Raw genomic sequence first — 27,631 nt, 5'->3', positions numbered from 1 at the left:
GTCCACACCGCAACTGAATTAAAGAGGCAATCATCGGCGCTAACCAAACTTCAATGCTGGATCAATGGCGGATCGATGCTAAACAATTAGCTCACGACATATATTCAAACAGCGTATCGCTGTAAGACAAGCAGACAGGGAGCGACAGGAGACTGTGACATTTTACTGTGAGCGCAGAACAAAAGGGAACCCCCCCCCCCCCCCCACACACACACACACACACACACACACACATACAGACACACATTTGCTGCGAGAATGGGTTTGATTGAAAGTTCAGACGGGATTTAAAACTTGTCACAGTACAAAGGTCTGTCTTCTGAAGTCACAAGTGCTCCTCAGAGGCTGGCTGGTTTCTGCTTCTGTTTCTGTGCAGGGGCTTACAATCGAGTGCTTCTGCATAATTGGAAGGCGTTTTTGTTATGCGTGTCTGCATTGATTAGAGAGGAGAGGCGAGCAGTCCAAGTAGAGCGAGTGCATTTGCATGCGTGTGTCACACCTGTGAGAAACACTATTTGCATGCTTTTATGGTTATGTTTTATGTGGTTATAATGGTTTGTGTAAAGGAGGGTTTTCACATTGTGACAATTTGGAATTGTGGTGAAAGAATTTTAGTCGAAGAAGAACTTGGTTCTTATTCTCATAGTTTGGGCATAATTTCTGTCTCTTATGATAATATGACACTGTTAGTGTGTAAATAAAGCGTATGATGTAAATAAGCCAACAGGTTATGTTGGTAATAAATCCCTCACTGCACTGGAAAACTGTGTGCGCGACTACGGCAAGTACAGTTGGTGAAAGTTGAAAGGACAAACCTGCACAAATACGACACAAAGAAACCGTGTACTTCTCAAAATCACCCGCTAAAGGCGAAACGCACCTTTAACTGCACTGCAAGCAAAAAGCTCCTCTACGTTTCTGTGGTGTTTGCACGTCTTTGAATGAGGTAATATGCATGCGTTTGGTGCAAATTCGTCCCCTTTCAATGCAAATAGATAGATAGATAGATAGATAGATAGATACTAACTTTATTGATCCTGCGAGGGGAAATTATTTTGTTACAAGCAGCAATAGGTTACAGAGCAGCAATAGGTCACAGGTAAAAAATCTTAATATTATATAAAAAGAAAAAGAAAAATACAAGAAAAATACACGTCACAATATATACAGTTATAATATAGTAAAGATGTTATATAAAAAAATGCACACTATATACACAGTGAATAGAACAGAATAATATTAAATCAACTAAATAAACAGTAGTGCAGAGGTTTAACGATTTGATTTGGCCCGAGGTGATTTATTGTACAGTCTTATAGCAGTAAGCAGGAATGTTCTCCTGTACCTGTCCTTATGACAGCGGAGCTGGATCATTCTGTTGGAGAAAGTGCTCCGCTGTCCCTGCAGTAGGTGGTGGAGAGGGTGGTCCTGGTTATCCAATATGGATGATAGTTTCTTCAGTGTCCTCCTCTCCACCACCTGTTCCAGACTGTCCAGTTTACAGCCGATGATGGAGCCGGCCTTCTTAACCAGTTTGTTAAGTCTGTTGGTGTCTCCGGCTCCAATGCTGCTCCCCCAGCAGACTACGGCGAAGTACAGTGCACTGGCCACAACAGACTGGTAGAACATCTCCAACATCTTGCTGCACACGTTGAAGGATCGAAGTTTCCTCAAGAAAAAGAGTCGACTCATCCCCTTCTTGTACACAGCATTGATGTTGGCCTTCCAGCTCAGTCTGCTGTCGATGGAGACACCCAGGTACTTGTACTCCTTCACCATGTCCACGTCCTCTCCCAGAACTCTCAGTGGCTGTGGAGCCGTCGTCCTCCTCCTGAAGTCGACCACCATCTCTCTGGTCTTGGCCACGTTCAGAAGCAGGTGATTTCTACCAGCCCACTCCACAGTCATCCACTACTGCCCTGTACTCCTCCTCCCGTCCGTCCCTTATACACCCGACCACTGCAGAGTCATCAGAGAACTTCTGCAGATGGCATGACCCCGAGTTGTACTGGAAGTCAGTGGTGTATAAGGTGAACAGGAAGGGAGACAGAACAGTTCCCTGTGGGGCTCCAGTATCACTGACCACCGTATCAGACAGTACACGGCCCAGTCGGACAAACTGTGGTCTGCCTGTGAGGTAGTCAGTGATCCAGGAGACAGTGGACGCGTTAACCCCCACCTCCCGCAGCTTCTCACTCAGTAGCACTGGTTGGATGGTGTTAAATGCACTGGAGAAGTCAAAGAAAGTGATTCTCACAGAGCCACCGGTTCCATCCAGGTGCGACTGAGCTCGTTGCAGCAGGTAGATGATGGCGTCGTCCACTCCCACATGAGGCTGGTATGCAAATTGCAGAGGGTCCAGTGATGATTTCACTTGCGGTCGGAGGTGGGCCAAGACCAGCCTCTCCAGCACCTTCATCACATGGGATGTGAGGGCAACTGGTCGGTAGTCATTGAGGCCAGATGGTGTCGTCTTCTTAGGAACAGGAACCAGGCACGACGTCTTCCACAGCACCGGGACTTCCTCCTGCTTCAGGCTCAGGTTGTAGAGGTGTTGTAGGACATCAGACAGCTGGATGGCGCAGGTCTTCAGGACCCTGGGGCTGATGCCATCAGGTCCCTCAGCCTTTCCTTGGTGGAGTCTCTCGAGCTGTCTTCTAACCTGGCCAGTCGTCACAGAGAGGGGGGGGAGGGTGGTCATGGTGTCGGTGGTGGAAGAGCCCTTTGAAGTAGAGGGCTCATTGTCCGTGCCGCTCACCAGGGGGGACAGAGGGGGGAGGGGAGGAGGCAGCCGAGGTGTTTGTGAGGTGAGGTGTGTTGAGGAGACAGATGAGCCTCATTGCCAAAACAGCCCAATTCACAAAGATCAGCGCTCATAGCCACATGCAATTATAGTGAAATCATTTGCGTCTTCAGAGAGTTGGTGGTGACTGAAGCGCATTGACAGATATTAAATCCCAAATACGAGTAGCAAAGGCTAATTTGGTAACGCATTATTTTATGGGTTTGTAATTTCTGAATAATTTACGAGTCATTTCCTGGAAATAACCACGTAATTTAGTAGCAATTACAGGAACAATTCAACTACAGTGTTGGATTGGTTCCAATGAATCAACTGAATGTTAGCATATCCAATGATAAGTAAGTAATGAGTGTATCATTCAATTAAAGGTATGCTATGAAGGATTTTCCTAAGAAGCATTGCATGGACTGAGACTGACACAAAAGTAATCCCTCTCAATCATCACTTATGACCCACTAGAAGTGTGTGGCGGTGTCAGACCCTGCCCTCTGCCTGTATTTTCTTACGTTTGTGGGCGTCAGCCTTCAGGCAATGCGAGTGCAGACGCAAGTACAAGCATATGAAGGTAGATTTGTGTTTTTATATAAATATGTTTTGAAAGCAAATTTCTCGCACTGCAATCAAAAATCAAGTTTGTAAGTGAAAATATATAAACTGAGAAATTTAATAATAATAATTTTTGGTTGCAAAACAAAAACCTTTGCTTTCAAAACGAAAAGCTACGGTTTCAAAACCAAAAGCTACGGTTTCAAAACCAAAACCAAAACGTAAAGCTACGAGTTGAGTTTGGACGTAGTGGGCGGGGCATACGCTGCTGAATGAGCCAGGAGTTTCTATTGGTGGGTTCGACTTGGATCCCGGCATCTACTTCCACTGTAGAGGTTACTGTGATGAGCGGCATGGAGGTAAGTTGACATTATATTGCTCTGTTAGCACTTCACTTTGTTTTCATGTTGTTACTGTCGTAGAGTCTCTTTTTTTAAAGAACGACATGAGGTGCTGTTGACATGAAGCTTCACTTTCTGCGTGCATGTAACGTAAGTCAAACCCACCAATAGAAACTCCTGGCTCATTCAGCAGCGTATGCCCCGCCCACTACGTCCAAACTCAACTCATAGCTTTACGTTTTGGTTTTGGTTTTGAAACCGTAGCTTTTGGTTTTGAAACCGTAGCTTTTGGTTTTGAAACCGTAGCTTTTCGTTTTGAAAGCAAAGGTTTTTGTTTTGCAACCAAAAATTATAGTTTCATTAGCAAAACTAACAAATAATTTATTCTCAGTTTATATATTTACACTTACAAACTTGATTTTTGATTGCAGTGCGAGAAATTTGCTTTCAAAACATATTTTTTTGTTTGCGTAATAAAGACACAAATCTACCTTCATACAAGCACGCATTCCAAGAGGAAGCTACAAAAGTGGCGGACAAATTGCGGAAACAACACAAATACAGCGAGGCGAAACGTCAAGCGAAACAAAGCTTGTACCAAAAATGCCAGGTATGTCTCTACCTAAGAGTTGAATCTCACTCAGTTGTCCCTCCCGGCTCCCTTACATTCAAGACGGCGGGAAAGATCACAAAAACATGGATGTTTTTCATTGTGCCTAATTTTAGTGTAATTTTAGTTCTCCTGTTTAAAATGAGACCAAACCGTTCTATGGAAGTCTGCTTTTAAACCACGACAGAGGATAAAATGTGGCCCACGGCAGACAAGGTAGAGCTTGTTTTTTGCCCTATAGCCAACGGCTGGAAATGCCTCGCTTGCTAATTAAGCAGTTGCCTCTACTGGCCGGTTAAGACTAATGAGCACTCAGCAGTCAATGACGGTTTAAAACATTCAATAAAACAGTTTTTCAAAAAGAATTGTGAATCACTGCAACCACAAGAAACCTTGAGCACACAGTCCTAGCACAAATAATATATGGCGGAGATAATGAAATGAAGGTTAAGCTGTGTTTCTATTAAAAAGAAAAGAAAATATTGATACATAATGGCTCAGCCTCTTTCACAACCCCAGTCATTTTCAAAGAGTCCCTCACCTGTTAAATACCAACTGCACTGATGCTGTTAATCCCACCCTTGAATTTGAGAGCCTATCATACCTGTGTCCACACACTGACTTGTGTTTGGATGTGTGTTGTGTCTCTCTCTCTCTCTCTCTCTCTCTCTTTCTTGAGCCCCAGATGGGGATCCATTGCTTCTCCAGATGGGAGCGAGAGAGAGAGACAGAGAGAGACAGAGACAGAGAGAGAGAGAGAGAGACAGAGACAGAGAGAGAGAGACAGAGAGAGAGAGAGATCGAGGACATCTGATGATGGCAGAGATGATCACAGCCAGCCCAGAGAGTTGTTGACTTTAATTACTAGCCGCCGTGTAGATGTTGGCCTCGGCTTTTTCTCTGTGCTCTATTAACCGCCCCGCACTCTCTGGCCTGCTCTCAACTCTTTCTTCTCTCCAGGTTAGGCGCTGCTCTCACTCACAGGCACACACACACACACACACACACACACACACACACACACACACACACACACACAGACATATTCTTAGTCACGCCTTGGTTCCTTGTCCACTCCATGTGCAATGACTGTGCCAAGTAGAGGTCCAGCCAGGGCAGAGGGAGACTCATAGTCATTACACCTCTTTCTTTAAAGCTATAGTGGCCACCACACACACACACACACACACACACACACACACACACACACACACGCTCTCTCTCGCTCTCTCTGCCTCTCACTCTCTCTCACACACACACCTGGAAAGACTGTTGTTAAAATGGTCACGTATCGTATAAGACACACAAGCGCGCACAAGCACACACACACACACACACACACACACACACACACACACACACACACACACCTACTCATACCCTCAAGCAAAACTAATGATATCTCGTAGGCCGGCCACGAGGCACAGTTTCATTTCAAACGGGCTCTCTGAACTCTTATGGGCCCTGTCCCAAATTCAATTTTTGTTGCTGTTTCCCCTGATCGGCCCCGTTTTCTTCAGACACCTCTCTGAATCGGTGGGCCTGCTCCAAATCGATTGGCTGACCCTCTCCCCCTTCGCCCCGCTCGACACTTCCTGGCTGATATTAAAGAGCTGGCTCGGTCCCGGCCTGCGGGCGATACCACCATCCCGCCTTCTTGCGGAATTTGCCCGTCCGGTGGGGCTTGCGGTTGTCCTATAGGCCTGCGGTTCTCTTGCCACAGGAATAGCTTCCCCTCCACCTTTGCAAAGGAGATTGGGGGATATTCTCGCACCTGCCCGCGTGCCCTTGCAGACTCTCCCTGACGCGTTCGGGGAATTGAGTCTCGCTGCCGATCGCGGGGCCCGGTGGCGCCGCTGCACCCTGATGGGCGTTTCTTCACGTGAACCGCCAGTTGATTTTCAACCGTTTGTGATGTTTCCTGTTACTGTAAAGTCGCCTCCCTTTTTCAGCTTCACACAAGCACAGCGACCACACACTCACACACATTTGCTGGATTTGTGGGGGAAGACATCCACATTCATTAGGCTAATGCACGGCTGTGGAAAAAAAACACATTTTCCTGGTGTTTTTATGATTTATCGTGCAGCAGAAATGTGAAATTGTGTATATGGGGTATTAGTTATTTAAATGATTTAGAGGTTGGCAGAGAGTACTTTTCCTCCTCGCTTCATGATTTATGGTTATTGCAAAAATGTGAAATTGAGTATATGAGTATAAGCATATTACCTTATGATAATATAAGTAATCGAAGAGATTTAGGAGTCTGGGGAGGCTGGGTGTTGCATACACAACTGGCGCCAGGGAAAATGGAAATGGCAGCTTATCATGCTGAAATCGCTCTCCAGGCAGAGGTGACACATCGGTAAATTTGGCTTTTCGTGGCCAGTGGCTTCGTATTGTTTGGCTCTTGATATATTTGATGGCATATCAGCGGGATATGAAACGCGGGAGTTATGAGGTGCAATATTATTCAAGTTAAGCGGAAGTGAAATATGGCGACATCTAGTAGTTGTTACTGTGTAATATTGTTTGGGTATCCTCGCACACTGACAGGTTGCTGAAAGATATTCAGAATGCCGTGCCACCTCTGTGGCTACACAGCATCCACAGCCATCAAATCTGGATACGTTGTCCTTGTTATACTTTCCTATTAATCGAGGAGGAACAGATAAGGGTGAGAGGTCAGCCTTAAATGGATTTGGTTTCCTTCGGCTGGGCTCCCCTGCTCCAGAATGACTCCGAGCTGTGCTTTCAATCAGCTCCGCCACTGCTCACTGTGGTAATGATGGCCGGGGCTTCATTAAGAAGCTCGTTAAGTCCCCTCGTTAAGCCGCAGGGCCGTTAAGACTTTGATTGTTAATGGCTCTTCCTTAAGAAGAGTGAGGGAACCGGGCTCCCATGGTGGTCCTGACCGGTCGGGTGTTTTGGCCAATTGGCCCCAGTTGCTCCCCACAGAAGATGGAGGATGAGAGCAAGTCTAAACTCAGCATAGGTTCAAATAAAGTACTTTTTAGAGAACTCGTGTGACCCTGGCTGCAACGACAGACAATTAGATTCAGTAACAAAACACTGTAAACCTACACGGGGGCAAACAAACAAACAAAGCAGGCCAGCATGATTATGATGGTATAACATGACTTAATAGCTTACCTGCATGTTACCAAGACACTATTGGCCCATTATCGGCTGTGTGGTACTTTCAGGCGTTCAAGCTCACACCGTTTTTCTCGCTCTGCACTGTTCACCATTTCCTCGTGTCATTTTGAAATATAGTGAAATTGAGTCATTGACCAGTTGGCCCGAGACTTCACACCACTGCTTCTGCCAGGTTTTTATATTGTACCAGAGCTACCATGTGGAGGGCATTTGTCTACTTTACTGACTTAACTATGAATGGTGCACGCAGGTAGACAGGCAGGTAGGTAGTCAGGAAGGGAGCCCGTCCAATCATTTCATTCGGGTGGAATGAAATGATTGGACGGGCTCATTGCAGCCCTGCGACAGCCACAGATACCGAAATTTGTTTCTTTCGTTTTGTCATCTGATTCATCGATTGTTGTCAGGATGTAATGAGAATGTCAACAAAGATATCAAAAAATGTTTTTCACCAATCCTGACTTTAATGTCCAGAACATATGGAATATGCAGCAGACATGCCGGGGACAGCTGCTGGACCGGCCTTTTTCATTCAAATGCATTTCGACATGCAAAGGAATGAGTCATCATCATTGTTATTAGTAAGACCTGTGCTTTTCCTGCTATCACAAGTCAAAATGTCTGCTGGGAAAAAGGAAAAAAAACATAATGACAAGAGTGTTTGAACTGGCAGGCATTGCAAATCGGCAAAAAAAGTGCAAAAATAAACTGAGATGCTGCTGTTGCCATCACAAGTCTATATTGAGAAAAGTTAGAAATGATTCCCTGCTCAAAACCTGTCTCCGGGAGTCTGCACCCTGGACAAAAATACAATACAAAAATGTCAAGGGAAAATGTTCAAAGCACCTCTGAATCATAATTCGGTCCACTATGGCTGTGTGCTCAGTCTGTTTTACCATAATGGTTAAATACAATGTTTCCTCAGCAGAGCTCACACTCTACTGTCTGAACAATGCTCACAAGCTCAGCAGAGTTGTGCATGAGGATCAACATTGTTTTTTAGCTACATTTTGGTGAAAATATAACTGCTGGAAAGCGGAGACTTGCTTTTGGCAGGAGTGGTTTAAGATGTTTCTGTGGACATTTTGATAGTTTTCACTATTTAATGCCGCTGGCCCCGGCAAACTGTAAAGCTTCCATAGCGGATGTTGAAGCATACAGGGGAGAGTGTTTGATATTGGCAGTCAAAGATTTCAGGTGACATATCACTTTAACACATGGTCACTTTAGCTGTGGCATCAATAGTTCCTTGGGCTACCTTCAGCAACAGAGCTAGCATAAACATGCTAAAGCTAGTCAAAGCTAACCCCTCGGTTAAAGTTAAAGACTTAACCTTTGAACAACGTTAGGTCTTTTCTAGTTTCCGAAGTGCATACTGCTCTCACACAACACCCTCCATGTCGGCTGGAGGCCTTTCAGATTTCCCACTCTGCATTGCCATTTAAATGAGGGGATACTTTGAAGGTGAAGCCTTGTTTAACTTTTGACTTTGTGCCAAATTGTTCACACACTTTTTTCCGACTTCCCGACAGTCTGAACTTCTGATTGCTTTCTTCGTTATAAACAACCTTCGTCAACATCCGTGCTCATCGTTTACCCCCTGGGAAGCCGGCGTATCCGTGCTATTTCTCTCCACCCCCTTCCCTGAAAAATGGCAATCCTCAAAGTAAATGAAAATTTCGATTCACAGTATCCATTCTCATTTCGTTTTAGCAGATGTGCTTAGCTGTTGCCATGCAACAATGCTCGCCTGAGCTAACCCACCCATCCATCTCCTGCTCCTCCCCCCCCCCCCCGTCTAAAGTCACAATGTCACACTTTCTTGCGAGCGGCGGCTAATTTAGCACTCTCTTCTTTTTTCTTTCCCCGGTCACAGTTGCTATTCGATCCACGTAGGTGCGGGGTAATGAGATTGAATCTTGATGTGCTGGGCGCATCCCGCTGGCGTGTCTCTCTCGTCGGGGATGGAGGACAGTGTGGAGCCTTCCCCAATATTACCTCTCCCTGCATGAGAGGCCGCTGGTCGCTCCGCTGCTCTGCCATCCCGCCAGGCGCTGATCCAATAAAGCCCAACACAGGGCTGTGATCGATACGGCATGTCCCACTGCCATGCACCCCTCTACTACCCCTCATACACACCTATTAGTCAGGGAATAATTGATTGGCCCGCTGTTCATTATTCCTTTGATTTGGTGCTTTCATTAAATGGACGGGGCACTGCATGTGCGCAGACTAGTAAACTCTTGCCGTTCACAGCTGCCTGGGAAGTGAATAGAGGCTTTAAGAGTGAGCGGGAGAGTGTGTTCTGGATATCATTGGTGATCAAGGAGTTGGTTCATAACTGCTCATACTGCAGGAATGGAGAGAGGAGGCACTGCACAGGGGGGAGAAAAGTGTGTGTGTGTGAGAGACAGAGAGAGAGAGAGAGAGAGAGAGAGAGAGAGAGGGGGGGGGGGGGGGTGTTGTGCCTATTTCTTTTATGCCTCTGTTTAAATTCATTATATCCTGGAGGCATGCCGAGGATAATCTGCTTGTTTTGTCTTCAATGCCTGTCTCGAAAAAACAAACTTCATTTTTAACTGGTGTTTATTCCTGTCTTTCTCTCCCACCCTTTGTGTCCCTTACCTTTCACATCTTTCCACTTCCTGTTTTCTTTGTTTTGGTCTTTGCTTTTGTTTTCATATCCTCTTGTCACCCTTCTCCCCGTCATCCCCTCTCACCTAGCTCCACACCGATATGGACAGGAACGATGGCCGCACCAAATACGTCCTGCGAGGCGAGGGGGCCGGCTCGGTCTTCGTGATAGACGAGAAGACCGGCAACATCCACGTTACCAAGCCACTGGACCGGGAGGAGAAGGACGAGTACCGTCTCATTGCCACGGCCACCGACAGGCAGACGGACCGCGCCCTGGAGCCCTCGTCGCAGTTCATAATCCGGGTGCAGGACATCAACGACAACCCGCCGATCTTTGACGAAGGCCCCTACAGCGCCACCGTGCCTGAGATGGCAAATATAGGTACTGGAAGTTGGGAGGGCAGTGTGGGGAGGAGAGTGTGGAGCTCAAAGTGTTCATTGTTGAATAAATAAATAAGACATTAGGTTATAATTAATCAGGAGAACAAATACTCAAAAACCTGAAAATAATTTAATGAATTCAACTTTAATTTGAAACTCAAGGAATTGCTGTGAAAACTAATATCATGTATAATTCAAAATGTATTATTTTTCTTTATGTTTAGACATTTTTATTTTAATAGGTCTTTTTTTTTTTTTAAAGTCTGTTTTTATTTCATCATGACATTTTATTCCAATGGCACTTTTCTTTCACAATGTCACTTTTCAAGGCAGTGGATTGCCTCTCTCACCTTTCAGCCAATTAAAATATGCCCCCAGCTGGCTCACCAGTAGTGATGTGCAGACGGACTCTTTTCACAGAATTGGCTCCTTCAAGTTGATACATTTAAATGTGTGGAACCTTTTTTGATCATTTTTGCTAATTATGGTCTCCTCGGTAACGCCCATCTTTAACAAACTTCTCTTTAGAGCATTACCATCATGAAGCTTTGAGGTGTCTTAATTAAACAAGTGGCCGAATGGCTAGTTTTCCAGTAGAAATGGAAAAAAACTATTGGCTTTCTGTGTAAGGGAACCAGTGCAATGCTAACTTCCTGTTGGCCTAAAACAATATATCATCCTTGCAGCACTCTATTCAATTGAATTGACTTCTAAAAATGTATACATTTATTGTATTATTATACATACTTCATAAGTCTTATTTACTCATTAATATTGACCACTTTGGGGCTCCATAGTGGAGAACACATGTTACAGTTTCAAATCGTTTTCTAATTCCTGTGTCCTGAATTTAATTCTTGTACGTAAACTAATTTTGTCTACGAGGAAAGCTGCCTTGAAGCTGTCCCCTAATACGATCATCTGAACTTTCTGCTGTGATCTGACTCGCTCACTCGTCCACACAAACACAATTTGTTGCGTTACATGAATAAATTGCTATCGCAACACCATCTGCCACCCAGACAGCAGTGAGTAGTTACATTTTTCATTCAAGATAGAAAGGTGATTACGCTTAATCTTTCGAACCAGAAGACAACACCGAGGCCCTGTTATTAGAGTTTGACCAGGTAACCTTGCGCAAAGCTGAACATGAGGTAACATAATTACTGTCCTGGATTTGGAGAGGTTGCTCATTCGGCTGACGGATCAAAAGTTGTCCTTCGCGTACATTTCTTTATTGTCATCGTTCTCTGTCCTTTCTCCTTTCTGCGATTGAGTAATGAGAGCAGAAACCTTCGAGAAAAATCATCTTAATGGTTGGGATGAGAACTTACCTTGATTGACTGTTTTTTGAAGCCCCATTCTGTACACAAAGTAAGGCTGTAGGCCTTTTATTGGTTTGCTGTTTAATCAGAATAAAGTACCACTACTGTCAAGCTCCCGGATGACGGATGTCCTCCTTGACCACGGCTAGACAGCGCGCTTTATTAGTTCTACCCCATTTCTCTTATTTCTATTCTACAGCTTTGAATAAGCAGTATGTGAAGCCTGCACAAAAAAACTTCCGTCACGCTGAGAAGAATGTGAAAAGTGCAAAATATAAATTATTGACTGCTAAACTACATCAGGCTCAGCGTTGGAAACGTTTTTATACCTCCGTTAAAAGAACTGTAATATAAACAGTTATTATGTTAAACACTTTGAGTGTCACATGAAGTAATATTTGAAATACAATGTAAATATGAGGTTTAGACAGCTGCGGCTATACAGCTGTTATGCAACACGGTACTGATGTAGCATTACTACCTGCTAGGATTCCATTCACAATCTAATTCCATTTTATTCACAGACTTTTTAGCCTTCATCAAATGGGTATTGTACGGCGGGAAAACCTGCCGCACTGTAGTCGGTTCAATACATGGAGAGTTATCAGAATACAAAGTTGAGCGATGGAGAGTTTATTTACAACTAAATATTGAGTCTGAATACTCCATCTAATATCAAAACAACTTTGCAGCAGAGCTTACTGCAGCAGATGGAAAGAATTCCTGCATTTTGATGGACTCTTCTCCAAAGTTATTGGTTTTTAATGCTGCGTGTCACCACACTGCGTTCACAGCAAAAGTGCTCCCATGTGTCACAAAATAGATCTAAAACATGAGAAGTTGTGAATTATTCAAATGTTTCTTTTGAAATCTACATAACAACACCTATTTTCAGGATCAGTTCAAATTCAAAACTTTAAAGTCCCTGAAAATGTATTTTCACAATCAGCTTCTTACTATGAGAGATGTGATCCTACTAGGGCTGTCACAATATCAGATTTTCACACAATCGTCATGGCCAAAAGATTTCACAATAACGTTATCGCAATGACTTATACTCTAATTACGAGTGTAGGGAGGTGTCTATAGTAAAAATATTTAAATATTATGGTTATCGTCAATATGGGTACATTGGGACATCCCTAGATCCTATAAACACAATAATTTCTGTTAAAACAGTTAACTCTCTGTGATCTTCTCATTGACTTGAAGTGGGCGTGGCTCAGTTGGTACACGGTGATGTCATGCAATTCTGTTAACCAATCAGAGATTAGAAGCATTTGGATACATACGGATGCTTCGCACATCAAGCCTGCACCTCTTTTTGGGGGATTTAAAACCAAAGATGTCCTATAGATGGCAGTGCATTTGTTCGTATGCATTTTCTCTTGTTAAAAAAACTATTTTAGCTAAAACTAAAAAACAATATTATTTAGCGACCAAAATATCAGTCTCCCATCCAACGCGTTCATCTGTTACTGCTTATCCTCTTCAGGGTCGGCTGGAGCGGATGCCAGCCGACGCAGGGCGAAGGCCAGCCGCACCCTGGACGTTGTTGTGAGGCTAACACAAGGCTGACACACAGAGACAGACAACCGTTCACACCTACAACTCAGGGCAACTCAGAGTCCTGAATCAACCACGTCTTTGTCCGGAGAACCCGAAGAACACCCACACTGACTTGGGGGAGAACTTTCAAACTCTGGCCTCTCCAGACAACTATACATAATTGATTGATTCACTTTAGGTTTTAAGTGTTGCTAGCTTAGCTAACTCACCCATTGGCAGTAACGTAACTGTCACCAGCGTCATTTAGCCATTTACCACACTGACGGTGAATATTCACATATCTCACATGCCTCCAATCTCAGTGTCAGTGTCAGCGGCAATGATGCGGTGCTGGTCTGGTCTATAGCTACGAGCCATAAAACTCTTCTAATATATCATTTTTTTTCGGGTATGGCAGGGGAACAAATCCAACTACACGTCAACCATTCTGTGTAGCGTTATTCATTTGATTAAATTGTCTGGAGACATGTTTGAACTTCTTCTGTTGATTTTTAACAAACTATACTTAAAGATATGTTACCTTATTTAGTCATGAATATTTGTTGTCAGTGATTTTAATGCAGCAAATAGACATAAATAGAAGGATATGATCATTCACGTAAACAAACAATAAATGATTCGGCTCCTGTCAGAAACAATTCCTTGCTGAACTCCGTGGTGATTTATCACAAGCACGTACGAAGACTGAAGAGAGCACATTTTCATCAACAGCGCTATGGCTTATAGTCAAGGTGAAGTTCTACACAAGGTGAGAATTCGTCAGTAAAATGAAATGTGCTGACATTTCCACCGGTCTTCATTCAGCACATTTCAGCTCAGTTTCACACTCTTCAGTCTTGACAGTTTCATTTCATTAAGGCAAACTGATATTGTATTCAAAACAAGCAACACGGCATGCCTCCAGCAATTTTCTCAAATTAGAGCACTTAATATTCTGAAATATAATTAAATGAAAACAGTTTAACCTGCTCAAGGTGTAATGAATGAACGACGCGGTGACGCGTGTCCATATGATATGTTTATAAGAGGCCTATTTGATCTTCGCCGCGTTTCCCTTTAGGCTCCGAGACTTCTGCAAAGTCAAAGGCACTCCGAGAGCAACTGTGCAAACATTTACTAATGTTTGAGATCTGGCAAACTGGCAGGTGGGGGTGCAAGACGGAGGAAAGTGAAACATTCCCCTCTGTATAGTTTTTCTCACAGCTGTGTGTCCACGTAGCAATCTGCCCTTTTCAGATTGTAACACCTCGATATAGTTTCTAAAGGGCCCTCAGTGCAGTTACAAGCTAAAAGCGGCACAAAGTGAAGGGCATTTGCGCTGCTACAGTTTCTATAAATGTAGGCCACGCGCTTTACCTCAATTTAACCGTCCCCCGGTCTCATCCTTTCTTTTTACGAAACATAAAGTGTGAATTCATCGTGAAAGCACATGCGAATGACACACCTGACGTCATCGGGGAGTTTTATGTGAGCACTCAAATGCTTTCTTTCTGTCGGGAGCAGGCGGGTCGGCTCAATTTTATTACTCTTTCGGCATGAAATTGCATCTCTGTTTCCGCCTGCTCGGACCAGACAGAGAAAATTTCATGGCTGGAGTGTGTGTGTGTGTGTGTGTGTGTGTGTGTGTGTGTGTGTGGATGCGCACACACACACACACACACACACACACACACACACACACACACACACACACACACACACACACACACACATCTACAAAACGCCCAAAATCACACTCGGATGCAAATAGAATTTAAATGCAATGCAGGCAGAGTCGGTAATGGGTTAGATTAATGAGTGATTGTTAATAACACTGTCACCACAGCTGCTAGTTGGATCTACGGTGTATTTTCCCTTTTGTTGATTAAATACCTGCAGACATGATACAGTGCATTTGCAGTCTCTAATTCAAACGATGTGGAGCTAGTAATTATGCACAATCCGAACAGTTTTGACTATGATAATAATAATAATATTGTAATTAATATTATTATGGGGAGATCCCAAGTTATGTAATAGTGCAAATGGCCTAAAAATTTTTTTTTTTTTTAAATCTCAGTATGCAGTTGTGGCTTGATTTAAATGCTCTAACTAACTGAAAACAACACATTTAATCATTTGAGCATAAAAAAGTAGGAGAAATAGAAACTTGTATTGTACTACATAATCTTTCTATTAGGGATACTTGTATTCATATTCGAGTCGTGTGTACCGCCTCGCTGCTTCGGGATCTGCTTTTTTCCAGAGGAGAGCGGTCTCCTCTCGGCTCATTAGGAAGCTGTCGGGTGCTTTTTAACCGGGATGAGGAGCTGACGCGATTGGGCAAAACTGGAAACCCACCTGCAAGTAATCTATTCCGCCCACCAGTCCCGTATTCATACTGTTCCAGCCTCTATTACACATCGCAACGCGAACCCAGAATTAGGCGGTCACACCCACCACCTGCACTGGCAGCCTGTTTCAGAAAAACACAGAGCCCCCAGAGGCGATGCGCTGCGAAATGCTGTCACTGTGGCAGAATCTTCAGAATGAAAAAATTCTGCCACTACGACAGTCATGGAGAAAAATAAAATAAAATGGATAAGTGGGTTTCTGGGGCTAAAATCCATCAAAAGTCTATTCTGGATACCTCAGTCGGGATAAATCTACAGCACATCTGAGGGTACAGTTTAGAAATGCACGCTTAAACACCGCACTGTTTCCTGTTGGCATTGATGTATGGTGGTGTCCGTGTATCAGATAGTGTTTATTCCCCCTCTTAAAAAAAAACACAGTACAGTACATCAACTAAATTCATGAGAACAGAGTGGAGGCATTCTCCGAAAGCATGAGGCGCTGTGAGATCGGGTCATCGTTGCACACAAACACAAGAATTGGCCCTTTTTTTTAACCCCAATTTAATAAGAAATTACAGAGGATTATAAAATTATCTTCCACTTTGGAAAAAGTAATTTTCATTTCATTTAATGCTGAATGGCGGTGACAGAGAGCATGTCACAGCCACAGTGATCTGATCATATTTCCGTGACTGAGGGGAGATCATGTGCAGTGTGACAGCAGTGCTTGGAATAGGAATGAAATAAGAGGTAGGGACAGAGTTTTTTTTTTGCAGTGAGATGTTGAAGTGACAATAACTGCTGCGATTGTAATTCAGAGCATGACTGCAGAGTGCCTGTAGGAAACAGTTTACATGAAGAAAAAGTACTCTAATCTCCATTTAAATTCTCCTCTGCCCGTTGAAAATGGCTTCTACTTTAAGGAGCACTCTTGCCCTTTTTTTTTTTTTTAAAAGCACGGAGAATTGCTTTCAGGAAAACTTTTGAATTTGCCAGAAAAGATGCTAGCGTTTAAAAAAAAATAATGATTCACCCTCTAAACTGGTTACTTTAGCAAAGTTCAGCGAATGTGACCTGAGGTCGTCTGCCTCTTAAAGGTTGTTTGTAGACATCGAGGGCCACACCCGCACCGAATTGTTTAATTCAGATTAGAATAATGACTCTGCCAGCAGCCTGCTGGGGCAGGGCCCGGGGAGAGGGAAGGAGTGGGGGGGATGCAGACAAGCACTATTTAGTAATCCTATCGGCTGCCTGGCGAATGTCTGCTCCTCGTGGCGGCTCAGTCTTCAGATTGAGTTGTTCAGTCAATCATGGATTCAATATTTACTCCACGATTCAATATTTACCAAGGCGCTTTGCAGCATGCGTGACTGAGGAGATATAGCTGTGCTGCGAGGATCCTATCAAAGACCTGTGATACATGAGGTATTTAAGGATGTGGGGGGGGGGGGGGGGGCGCTGATGGGATGTGCAAGCTGGAACCGAGCCAGCCCCCCCCCCCCCCCCCCCCCGCCTCAGCTTGAAATTTGTGCCTGCAAAGTGTTTTGTGTTGGTTTCACCCGACTGGGTATTACCATCTTGCCAGATGTGTATCTGCATTCTAGGAGAATAACTCACATTTGAAGTTTAACCTTATATGTATGTAAACAAACCAGCGAAGGACTCCTGTTCCTTTTCCCCGAGAGGACAGACGTCTTAATGCGCGCTCCAGAAGGATGCATGTCAGTGAGACTGTTTGATCCCCGCCGAGTGTGTCTGTGGCTGTACCGCACGGCTGGCGGGCTGCATACCAATAGGCTTGCCTCCGCCTTGCACTTGTTGCATCAACCTTCAGAGTCACGCTGTTTGATCCCTAAGTCTGATTAGTTTTTTTTAACTGCTGTCAAAAGAAACATTTCAGTCTACTTATCTACTTATGCACTTATCCACGATATCTATAGTAGAGGAATAAAAAAAATAAATATAATGTGATTCAACAGCAGACACTTTGTAGTCTGTGAGCGAAGCTGGTTTGGTGAAGGAGCTCTTTGAAATAAAAACTGGAAAGTGCAGATCGTGTTGTAGTAATATTTTTTTTTAGCTGGCAAGAAATGGAGAAAGAAATCAAAACATGGATTTTGAAATAATGGCCAGACATCTGAAAACAAAGAAATCAAGGTTTAAGGTTCAATACCAACATTATACTGCTGGTGCGCTCGCCTGCAAATAAAGCGGTTTAGACGATTTGATGTCTAAACTGGGAGTGCTACATCATGACCGCTTGTGTTTCTTGCCTTCTCGGGTTTTATTGCGTTGTTTTTGCAGATCTCAGACAATCCAGTATGTTATTATAACCAACAGGGGTTACTGTGATGGAAGAAGTACTCAGATATGTAAAACTAGAAGAATACTCGAGTCACAGTCCTGCCTTCACAATCTCACTCAAGTGTTATTGTAAAAGTTTTAACAGCAAATGTACTTTGCAGATGGTGAGACCTAAAACCGTAATTATCTTTTAATTTAGTAACTTTTCCAGTGTGGCACAAAGGAGTCTCTCTCTCAAACACACACACACACACACACACACACACACACACACACACACACACACACACACACACACACACACACACACACACACACTCTCCACCTATCTTCCCCATAGTGATACTGTCATGGCTTTGATCAGAAATAAAGTAGCAGCTGCTCCCACAAATCCCCTTCTTCCTTTCCTATCTTGTCTGGCTCCAGTCCCACTAGGGAAAAATATTTGCACTATAATATAGACATATGCATATATAAAATGTGTTTACTGTATCAAGTATATATTTCTTTTCAATACCCCCCCCCCCCCCCCCCCCCCCGCCCACCACCACCAAACTGACACTCCATGAGCCGTAGAAAGACGATTTAAGGCAGTGAACGGGAGAAGGAAGGCCGTGGAAGAGACAGACGGTCCGATTGAGACGGGGAGCTAAAGGGAATTGGAGACGGAGATGAAGAGAAATGAAGTGAGACAGAGGGAATCCAGGGGGGGGGGGGGGCAGGGTGGAGGAGGGAGGGAGCGGAGGGATGGGGGGATAACGTATTTGTCACACTGCCGTCGGAAAGAGATTGAAAAAGAAGGAGTGAGAGAGGAGAGTGGAGGTTGTCTCGATATAAAGCTTTCTTATGCTCTTAAAGTGCTGCTGCGTTCTGTCCACTTAGCTCCAGCTCTGCCATGTTTTGACTCTCTCTCCTCGCTTCCTTTCTTTCCTTTTCCTTTACTCCTCTCTCTTTTTATCCCCCCCCCGCCCCCCACTCCTCCCCTGCAGGCACGTCTATAATCCAGGTGACAGCGACAGATGCTGATGACCCAACTTATGGCAACAGCGCCAAGCTAGTGTACACACTGGTGCAGGGCCAACAGTACTTCTCTGTAGATCCCCAGACAGGTGAGTGTATTTACATATCCGCATTTGTGTGTGTGTGTGTGTGTGTGTGTGTGTGTGTGTGTGTGTGTGTGTGTTCCCGTTCCTTTCACAACACACATGGGCAGAGAAATGTAAAAGATGCGCAGATGTCTGGAAGCAAACACACACGCGCGCGCTGCCGAAAAGCAAATATACTCAAGATGTCGAAATGCAAAAACACACACAAGTGAATTCAGACCCAATCGTGAACACACGGCTGAGTATGTGAGAATGGATCGACATGATAAAACACACACATACAGGTGTGCATGTGCGTGCAAACACAGGTGGAGCGAAGCATCCGAGAATACGTGGAGCCGCATGCACCAGAGAAGCGCACATCTGTGTTTTTTTTTTCTTTTTCCTTGCTCCCTTTCACTTGGTTACTCTCACAAAATTCATGCCCACGCACACACACACACGCGTGCGCACACACAGACACACACACATTCATTCAAACACTTTACCCCCTTGTGCATTCCTCGTTCTCTTGTCACACTTAGTCATCCATCTTTCACACTTCCATTTTCCCCTCGGCCTCAAACACCCACCTCTAAAACAAACACACACACACACACACTCACACACACACACACACACACACACACACACACACACACACACACACGTATCTCCCCCTCTACCAGTCCCCCCCCCCCTTCTCCCTGGTTCGCTCCGGTATGAATTGGCAGAAATGTATTCAAGCTGCCAGTTCCTGTGTGCGCACAACAAAAACCCAACAGCGGGCCCAATGTTACTATTTCTGGATGACGCCAACACAAAAAAGACATGCGTTCAAAAGAGAGACGTCAGCAGAAAGGTTTGTGAACTGTTGCGCAGGACAGATTACAGAAGGCCTCATAGGACCCGCCTGCTTTGTGTGTGTTCTCGATATACCTCCGTGTCTCACTTGTCACCTGAGGGCAAACATTTTTTTTTTTTTTCTTTTTGTTCAATGGAGGTTGCTTTATTTATTTATCTTATTTTATTATGATTACTTTTTTTTATTAACGTCTCACCTCGGAGGGAAATCATTGCTTGGCTAACTCAGAAATGGAGCTCTAACTGTCTGACACTTCAGATGCCGTTTTGATCGACGGCGCACACACAAACACTTTAGCTCACGTGAGGCTGCCGAAGCTGTTTTTTTTACCCCGCGTGTGAGAGCATGTGCCTGCATGTAAGCGTTAATTTTGCCCACGCGACAGCTCACGTGTTGGCCGATACTTGTGTTTCTCTCACTGAATGTGAATCTTTAGTAATTGATTGCTTTGACATGCGAGGACCTCTGCAACAAGCGATGAGAGCTGCGGCACTTTTCCTGATGCTAATTGTGGAATATGAACCCTAATCTCGCCCGGTGTGTATTAGCCGTGACATCGTGCTATTAGACAAGCTTTGGTATTCTGAACGCGTCCGCTCTCTTCTCTCCCGATATATCTCCCTTTTTTCAATCACTCCGTTCCTCGTCGCCTCCATCACCCAGAGGTCTCATTCAAACCACACGCTCCGAGACGAGCGCGTCTGCTCACACCTCCAGTCTTGTTTTGCTCATGAATTCTGCTCAGAAACCCAGACATATATTCCGGCAGCGTCGTTAGCATTCAAAACAAGCCCGCGCCGAATGTGATTCACCTTGAGCTCACCGTCGAGTTCATCCGGCGCAGTGTTTCTGGCCGATGTCGGGCGGGAGCAGCCAGGCACTTGTATGTGCAAACATCCAATCATACGTAGCAGAATGAGGCCATTTGCACGGAGGAGGTGATCGATGCCGAATGCCTGTAAGTGATGTGACTCGGCGTGCTGTGGAACGTAGTGTGAGATACAGAACCAGATTTTACGCTCTGTCAGCATGTCTGGCTGTCGGTGTCGGGTGATTTATCTCTGCCATATGAGCTTCTTCACATGTCTGTGTTTATATGTGTGTGTGTGTGTGTGTGTGTGTTTCTGTGCGCCTTTAACGGGACATTAAGTAATGCATTGTCGCTGTCAAATGGAAACTGGGTGTCTCCAAAAAGCTGTCATATTGTCAGGAAAGGCAGTCAAGTCTTCAGCCTGACGACAAGGCAGTTTGACGTCGTCCAATAGGTTTTGAAAGGGCTTCAAAAAGCCCCAGGAGTTCGAGGAAGAACTTGATCTGTCAATCAGAGTGAAAGCAGTTTAATTACTATAACGGAAGCTATTTTTTTGTTAACACAGCATCAACTTGATGTCTTTGCAACCACTGATATATTCAACTTTATTTCCAGACACATGAGTCCATATAGCAACAACAACAAATACAACAAATAAACAAAAAAAACTAAACACAATACAATACGAGGACAGCGAGACGCAGGTATAATCATTGCAGTTCAAAAGTCACTCGTGGTTAAAAAACATACAGACATTTGTTCCAATGTTTGCAAAAACAAGAAGAATACCTTGTGTCACTGTGTGTTGGCTCAGTTAAAGCCTTTATTATTACATTTTCTGAGTCATTCGATTGACATTTCAATTTGTAGATAAAATTCCTCAACACAGCACGGAACATTACGAGTCACACACATATGACTAGCACTTGTCCATCTCGGAAGCTTGAGCAAGATTCTAAAAGAACTTGAATTGAAATAAGTAAAAATCACAGTCATAGAAGTGGGCACCGCTTTTTAATGTCAGGCTTACTTTATAAAGGGGTAGCTGTGACTAATGGAAATACAAAGGCCGACTAAATGATTTATCACTGCCTCATAAATCGGTAATTATAGGTTTCTGAGTCAGGTACAATATTGATATTTGAAAGTTTTAAGCTTTTGGGTTACCCGGTTGCAAGAAAAGCCATTTGTCTGCGGCGTCTCCTACTCTGTCTTTGTATCTCTCTAATCGCTGGGCAATGAATCGCTTTACTGGTTACCCTTTAGAGAAGAGCCGCTGAGCATCTGGACCCACCTCCGTGAAATAACAACTTATTCATTTATCCATTTTTAACTGCAGGGTAAATGGCTTATTGGAAAGCATGAGCCCCACGACCTTTTTATTAACGACTCAGGGACACGTGTAAGTGCAGTCTTCAGCAAGGGGTCCTGGCTCTCTCTGGTTCATAATAAGTGATCACGTCTGCTGTTATAAATGCTAATAAGTCCTTAATAAAAGGTCACGGTGTCTATTAAGATTCTCAGTCCACCATTTCATAGGCTACCTAGTTAAAGTCAGCTGCTAATCTAATTGCCTCTGTTAAAGGTGGGAGGTTTGTCACGGCACAGTCTGAACTGTACATTACATTGTTGATGAATTAAAGGGTAAAGCAAGGCAAAGCAAGGCATGCTGGACCAAAAGTAATTGTTACAAAATACATGATACAGAGCCACAAAGCATTAACACATGATTTAGCAACCATTATTGAGGTCATTAGTCACAGCTTGTGAGCCTAATTGTAAAGTATTCTTTATTACAAAGTGATGAGCTGTCGTGATGCAAAACACGTTGTGATACCGCTCCTGAGACAGAGGATAGTCTGTAGTTAAAAAAAACAAGAGTAGAACTGGACCAGATCCCAATGTGCAGCTTTTGTTCCAAAACGGAGCACCGGCCAGCAAGTGTATTTTAGAAGCCAGAGGGTTCCATGCCTGGTAATCATCGAGTCATAAATATTGATCGAAAAACCCCTTTTAGTCCAAAGCAGATGCATTACGGTCATTTTGGTGCCGTTTCACGGCCCCACCCTGATGCTAAAATGTATTTTTTCCGTGTGCTACAGGTATTCTGCGCACGGCCGTGCCTGACATGGACAGGGAGACCCAGGACCAGTACCTGGTCCTGCTTCAGGCCAAGGACATGGGGGGCCACCTGGGCGGATTATCCGGGACCACCACCGTCACCGTCCGGCTCAGCGACGTCAACGACAACCCACCACGCTTCACCCAGAGTGAGTAACTCAGCGGCACAACACAGCCGCCCCCGCACGAGGGGGAAAATTACTCCCAGTATAGACAGGCAGCACAACATAGGAGCACAGAATGACTGTACGTTGACAGGCTTTTCTATGCCATCATATGTACAGTAATTGAAGCCCCAACCGCACACACACACACACACACACACACACACACACACACACACACACACACACACACACACACATACACTCACTATGCTGTTTGCAAATACTTCAATTATGGTCTGCTTTACCCAGCTCGGAGCACCAGACCGCCGTGGCTTCACCTCATTAGAAGACATGAGCTGTCAGTCACTGTATAATACCCAGAAATGACTTATAATTGACTTTGGTGTGCTTTGCGTTAACTTTATAGTACTCATTATAAGGAAAACGCTATGAGAGAAAAAAAACAAGCACCGGGCTGCATAACAGCATAAACACAGTGTTTGTTTTTTTTAAGCCCGAAAGCAGAAGACTTGTCAGACCCTTTTGACCCGCAGGTCCTGTCAGGATTTTCACAGCAGCAGTCAGGCAGAGGAGACTCCTGCAGGGCTGCAAAGTGCCTCATCAAACATTCAGTCAGGGATTTCTCTCGCCTCCGCCATGATAGATTCAGCTGCTATTTCCAACTCCTTTCACATTACAGGAGACGATTCCCACAGCACCGCTATTTAGGCCAAACCTAATGGGCTTCCCAAATAATTTTTTGATAGCGTTTAACCTCATTTCACTGTTTGTGATCGTGACGTTATTTAGTGCAAAGGAAAGACGCTGTGTGACTGATATTGTTGATGAATTAGATTGAATTATCCTGTGGCCCGGTCGATTCGCTGCATTAGTGTAAACTAAAATTTAACCAAATTAGTGATGGATGCTGGTCGCCGTGAGGATTTTGTAATCAAGTTGAATTATTAGACGTTAATGTCCGAGTCATTCATTTAGTTCTCCAGAAGGAGACCTAATGCAGCTCTGCTCTGACGTCTCTGTGTTTGTTCCTCCTGTTGTTGGATGGAGTACACTGACGCGTCTCACAGACCGATATATCAATCAATTCCGTTTTTGTTATACCGCCTAAATTGGTAGGTGCGTCCTTTATTACCTCCAAAAGGACAAGCCAGTTAGTCCCCATAATGAATGGGAATGAAAAGAGGAACCAAGCAGCCTTGGTGGTTAGAGTTCTTGTCATCCTTCACGCACTGTCATCCTTTCTGCCATTTCTCATCTACGCAAGATAATTGCTGACCTTTTTCCAATTAAAGTGAAAAGAGTCAATGCTGTATTGCTTTTTGCACAATTCCATTTCATTTGGATATTTAAAGGGGCTGATGGGAAAGATAACTCACTTTTCCATTAACGTTTTGCTGAAATTGAGATAATAAGAGATACATCGCATCATTTCAGGGAAAAGTAATAATTATTGTGAGGGATGAATGATTTGACGAAAAATGTGTGATTGTGATTTTTCTGAGCAACAATACAATTGCAAAATTTAAATTGTTAATTATTTTTTGATAATGAACCTCAAGGCTTTGTATTGTGGTCTACATATTATTGAAGAACGTGAATAGAACCAGATAAGATGCTGTTGCTTGTTGTTGACGTCCTCCAAGGATTCAAACCAGCCAGTCAGAAAAGTCAACTTCTAAATAGACTTGACTAGTGTTCTTTTGAAAAAATTTACCAATTTAGCCCTGGCAGGCCCATTAAACTGAAATTACCTGATAATATTCAAATACAATCATGCCATTTAAAAGTGCATTTTATTGAATCAATAACAAGTGTTTATTATCGGTTCCTGTTTGCAATGTACCATAGAGTCTATAGACCACTGTCACTGGATTACTTTGACACTGAAGACAACTTCAAAATGTGATGATTCTAAGGCGGGTTCTGGAGCCACAAGATGTGTCTTCTTTCTGTAGTTTCTCAATGAATTTGTTGACACTGGAGCTAATGATTTCTTTGGAAAGTGTAAGTCACGCTGAAAACTGCGTATAAGCTCTACATGTTCAGACCTGACTGAGTGATTGCTCCAAGAAGTGTGAATTATGATGCAAACTGCGGTAATCCGGAGTAAATGGTTTTAAAGTACCTTAATGGCCTCCGTGATCTGTGTGCCGCAGCCGCTGCTGCAGCTCCAAATGCTGACTGTGAGGATAAGCGGGCCAAATCAGCCGCCAAACTACAATAACTAACTTCCAGTTGATTTTAGGGCGCCGGCGTGCACCTGTCCCCTTCAGATCATGCAGCACCTTGGCCTCGCATCTCTCCCTCTGCGTACTATGTGAACAAGACGCCCCAAAAAGCCAACACATAATTAATGTTAATCAGCTGGGTAAATTTGTCGGCAACAGTCGTCATTCTAGCTGGCAAAGTCAATGCTTGGCGACTAAAACTTTCACCTCCTACAGCTTGTTAAGACACTGTTAATTATCTAGCTTATAGTTCATATCTTTAAAAAGCACTTTTGATATATGAAGTAGTACAAAATGAATCTGTGGGTGTAAGAAAAACGCCGTCAAGAGCTGCGTAGGCACGCACTACGGGTTTAATCCAATAGACCGCTGGCTTTAAAGCCAAAATTGAACTAATGATGGCCTGGGGCTGCAAGGTTTGTTGGGCGAACTGAACCTCCATCAAAGCTGGTGTTTTGGACCGGGCTGCTCCGAGGACCAGAGGGCTTCTTGGAGGAAAACTGGGCTCATTCTGATCCGTCTGGGTGACGAGGAGCCTCGTGGCGCTAACGTCTGCTCTTAAACCTCACAGTCTCCCAAATTAGTCTCGTTGCCTCGACTAGTTTTGGCTGTTGACTGCTTGATGTTTGTGCGTCTCTCTTTTGTGTGTGTTTCCCTGATCCTCTGCTTGCCTTTTTTTTCTTCTTTTCTGTTTTTTTCTCCTGCGTTCCCTCACGTGCTCCCTTGTGCTCGTGCGAACACCATCAAAGTGAGCCACCCCGCCGCTCTGCTCAGTTACACACCCGAGCTTTTAAAAAGACACCCCTCAAATCCAGCCCCTGCGTCTCCCGAGGTCAACGCTGCTTATTCCTCGGGGCATTCACCAAAGGGAGAGGATTACACCGGAGCGCACCAAGCAGGTATCGGCTGTGTATTACAGCCTTAACAAGAGGGGGGAAAAAAGCCCACCCTGCTTTGTGGGCTTCTTTTCTCACAGCGCCCTAGAATTTCTCCCAATCCAAAAACATGATTCCAGGAACAAAGTGGGTTTGTTATGTGTGCGGCTTTTAACGCTGTCTGGGGACCTCCTATGCCCGGAGGAGGCGGTATAGCGGAGAGAAAGTAGGCTACCATACAGATTGAAGTTGTGGTTCGGTTAAATGATGATATTTTTTCAGATGCCTCATTGGCAAACATAACGCTCTAACCACACTTTCCTTTGGGTCTCATTATCACAGGGCTCCAACCGTATTTGGACAGCAACACGTTTTTTTTTTTTTTTTTTATGTTTTAGCTCAGCTGCTCAGCAGCTTTAATTTCATCCATATCAAATGCACTTTTTAAAGGTAGCGGCGCTTCTTTGAACATTTCAAGGAGACAAATATTTAGACAAAGTAATGGTTTCTTTAAGTAACTGAAAATGATGCAAAGAAGTCTTTTTTTCTGCTGCATATACTCAGTGGACTACATACTTCTCAAGTGTACCCGAGACACATGTCAGACTGTGAACAGACACATTGTCGTTTCCCACCGCTCCTTTAACACTGGTAGTAAACGAAGCAGACGGATGTAAAAATTGTGCTAAAGGGGAGTCGCTATTACCGCCTCATTCCGCGTCAACTCCTTGCCTGATTAAGCTCTTAATTATGGCAGTGCTGTGTGGAATACATGCTTGGCTAATTGTCTGAGAGTAAACAAGGGTGTTGGGAATCAAATCACATCTCAAATGATCAACTTCCTGTTATAAAGCTTCAGGACAGGCACAGCAGATGACTTCTAACTCTGCTGGTAATCCATGGGGAAATTAAGACGATGGGACTTCCACGGCATCATATAGCTTTGTAGTTGGGCCATAATGTTGTTGCTGATGTGTAATTTCATACCCCCTCTTCCATGTAGTCATTTATTCAGACATGTTTTTCCATGTTTACTGTGGCTGAATAATTTATGGCTGTGTGTGTGTGTGCTTCACGACTGAATTATCTGCAGGATTAATTGAAATTAAAAGGTTTGGGCATCGGGTTTTTAAGTGTTTTAAGTGTACCTAAAAAAAAAAAGATAACCACTTAATGTAATACGAAGAACCAACTTCTTTATTTGAAACCACTCTGGAAAGTAGGTTATTTAGGAGGATATCTCTGGAATACTAAGATGCATGGAGAATATTGACATTATTAAAAAAAAAGCCTCCTTAAAGAAATGGATTTTCCATCGTATTGTAGATTATATTGTCCATAAAATATGGAATCAACAAATGCAGCAAACATGGCACCCACCATTACCCTATAGTCTCTTAATTTCCTCACCTCTTACATACACAGAACCAAAATTAGACACAAATACTGTCTCGTAGTTGCAGCAATTTCTACATTGACGAGTGAGGAAACGATATGCAAGACAGCT

At 43.9% G+C, this 27,631-nt stretch overlaps 1 protein-coding gene across 2 annotated transcripts in view; it reads left to right on the top strand.

The window, feature by feature from the left end:
• Positions 1 to 27,631, top strand: part of LOC137866253 (uncharacterized) — a 138,156-nt gene that overhangs the window by 61,170 nt on the left and 49,355 nt on the right. For both annotated transcript variants that reach the window (XM_068702038.1, XM_068702037.1), the window contains exons 3-5: positions 10,184 to 10,478; positions 19,001 to 19,120; positions 22,875 to 23,042. In XM_068702038.1, coding sequence (XP_068558139.1) covers positions 10,184 to 10,478; positions 19,001 to 19,120; positions 22,875 to 23,042 — 583 coding nt within the window. The remainder of the gene's footprint in view (positions 1 to 10,183; positions 10,479 to 19,000; positions 19,121 to 22,874; positions 23,043 to 27,631) is intronic.

The sequence above is a fragment of the Cebidichthys violaceus genome, unplaced genomic scaffold, assembly GCF_023349555.1.
Source record: "Cebidichthys violaceus isolate CVI_PGR_0920_01 unplaced genomic scaffold, fCebVio1.0.p SCAF_8, whole genome shotgun sequence".
Lineage (NCBI taxonomy): Eukaryota > Metazoa > Chordata > Actinopteri > Perciformes > Stichaeidae > Cebidichthys > Cebidichthys violaceus.
The sequence above is the reverse complement of the archived record's forward strand: the minus strand, read 5'-3'. Positions and strand labels throughout refer to the sequence as shown.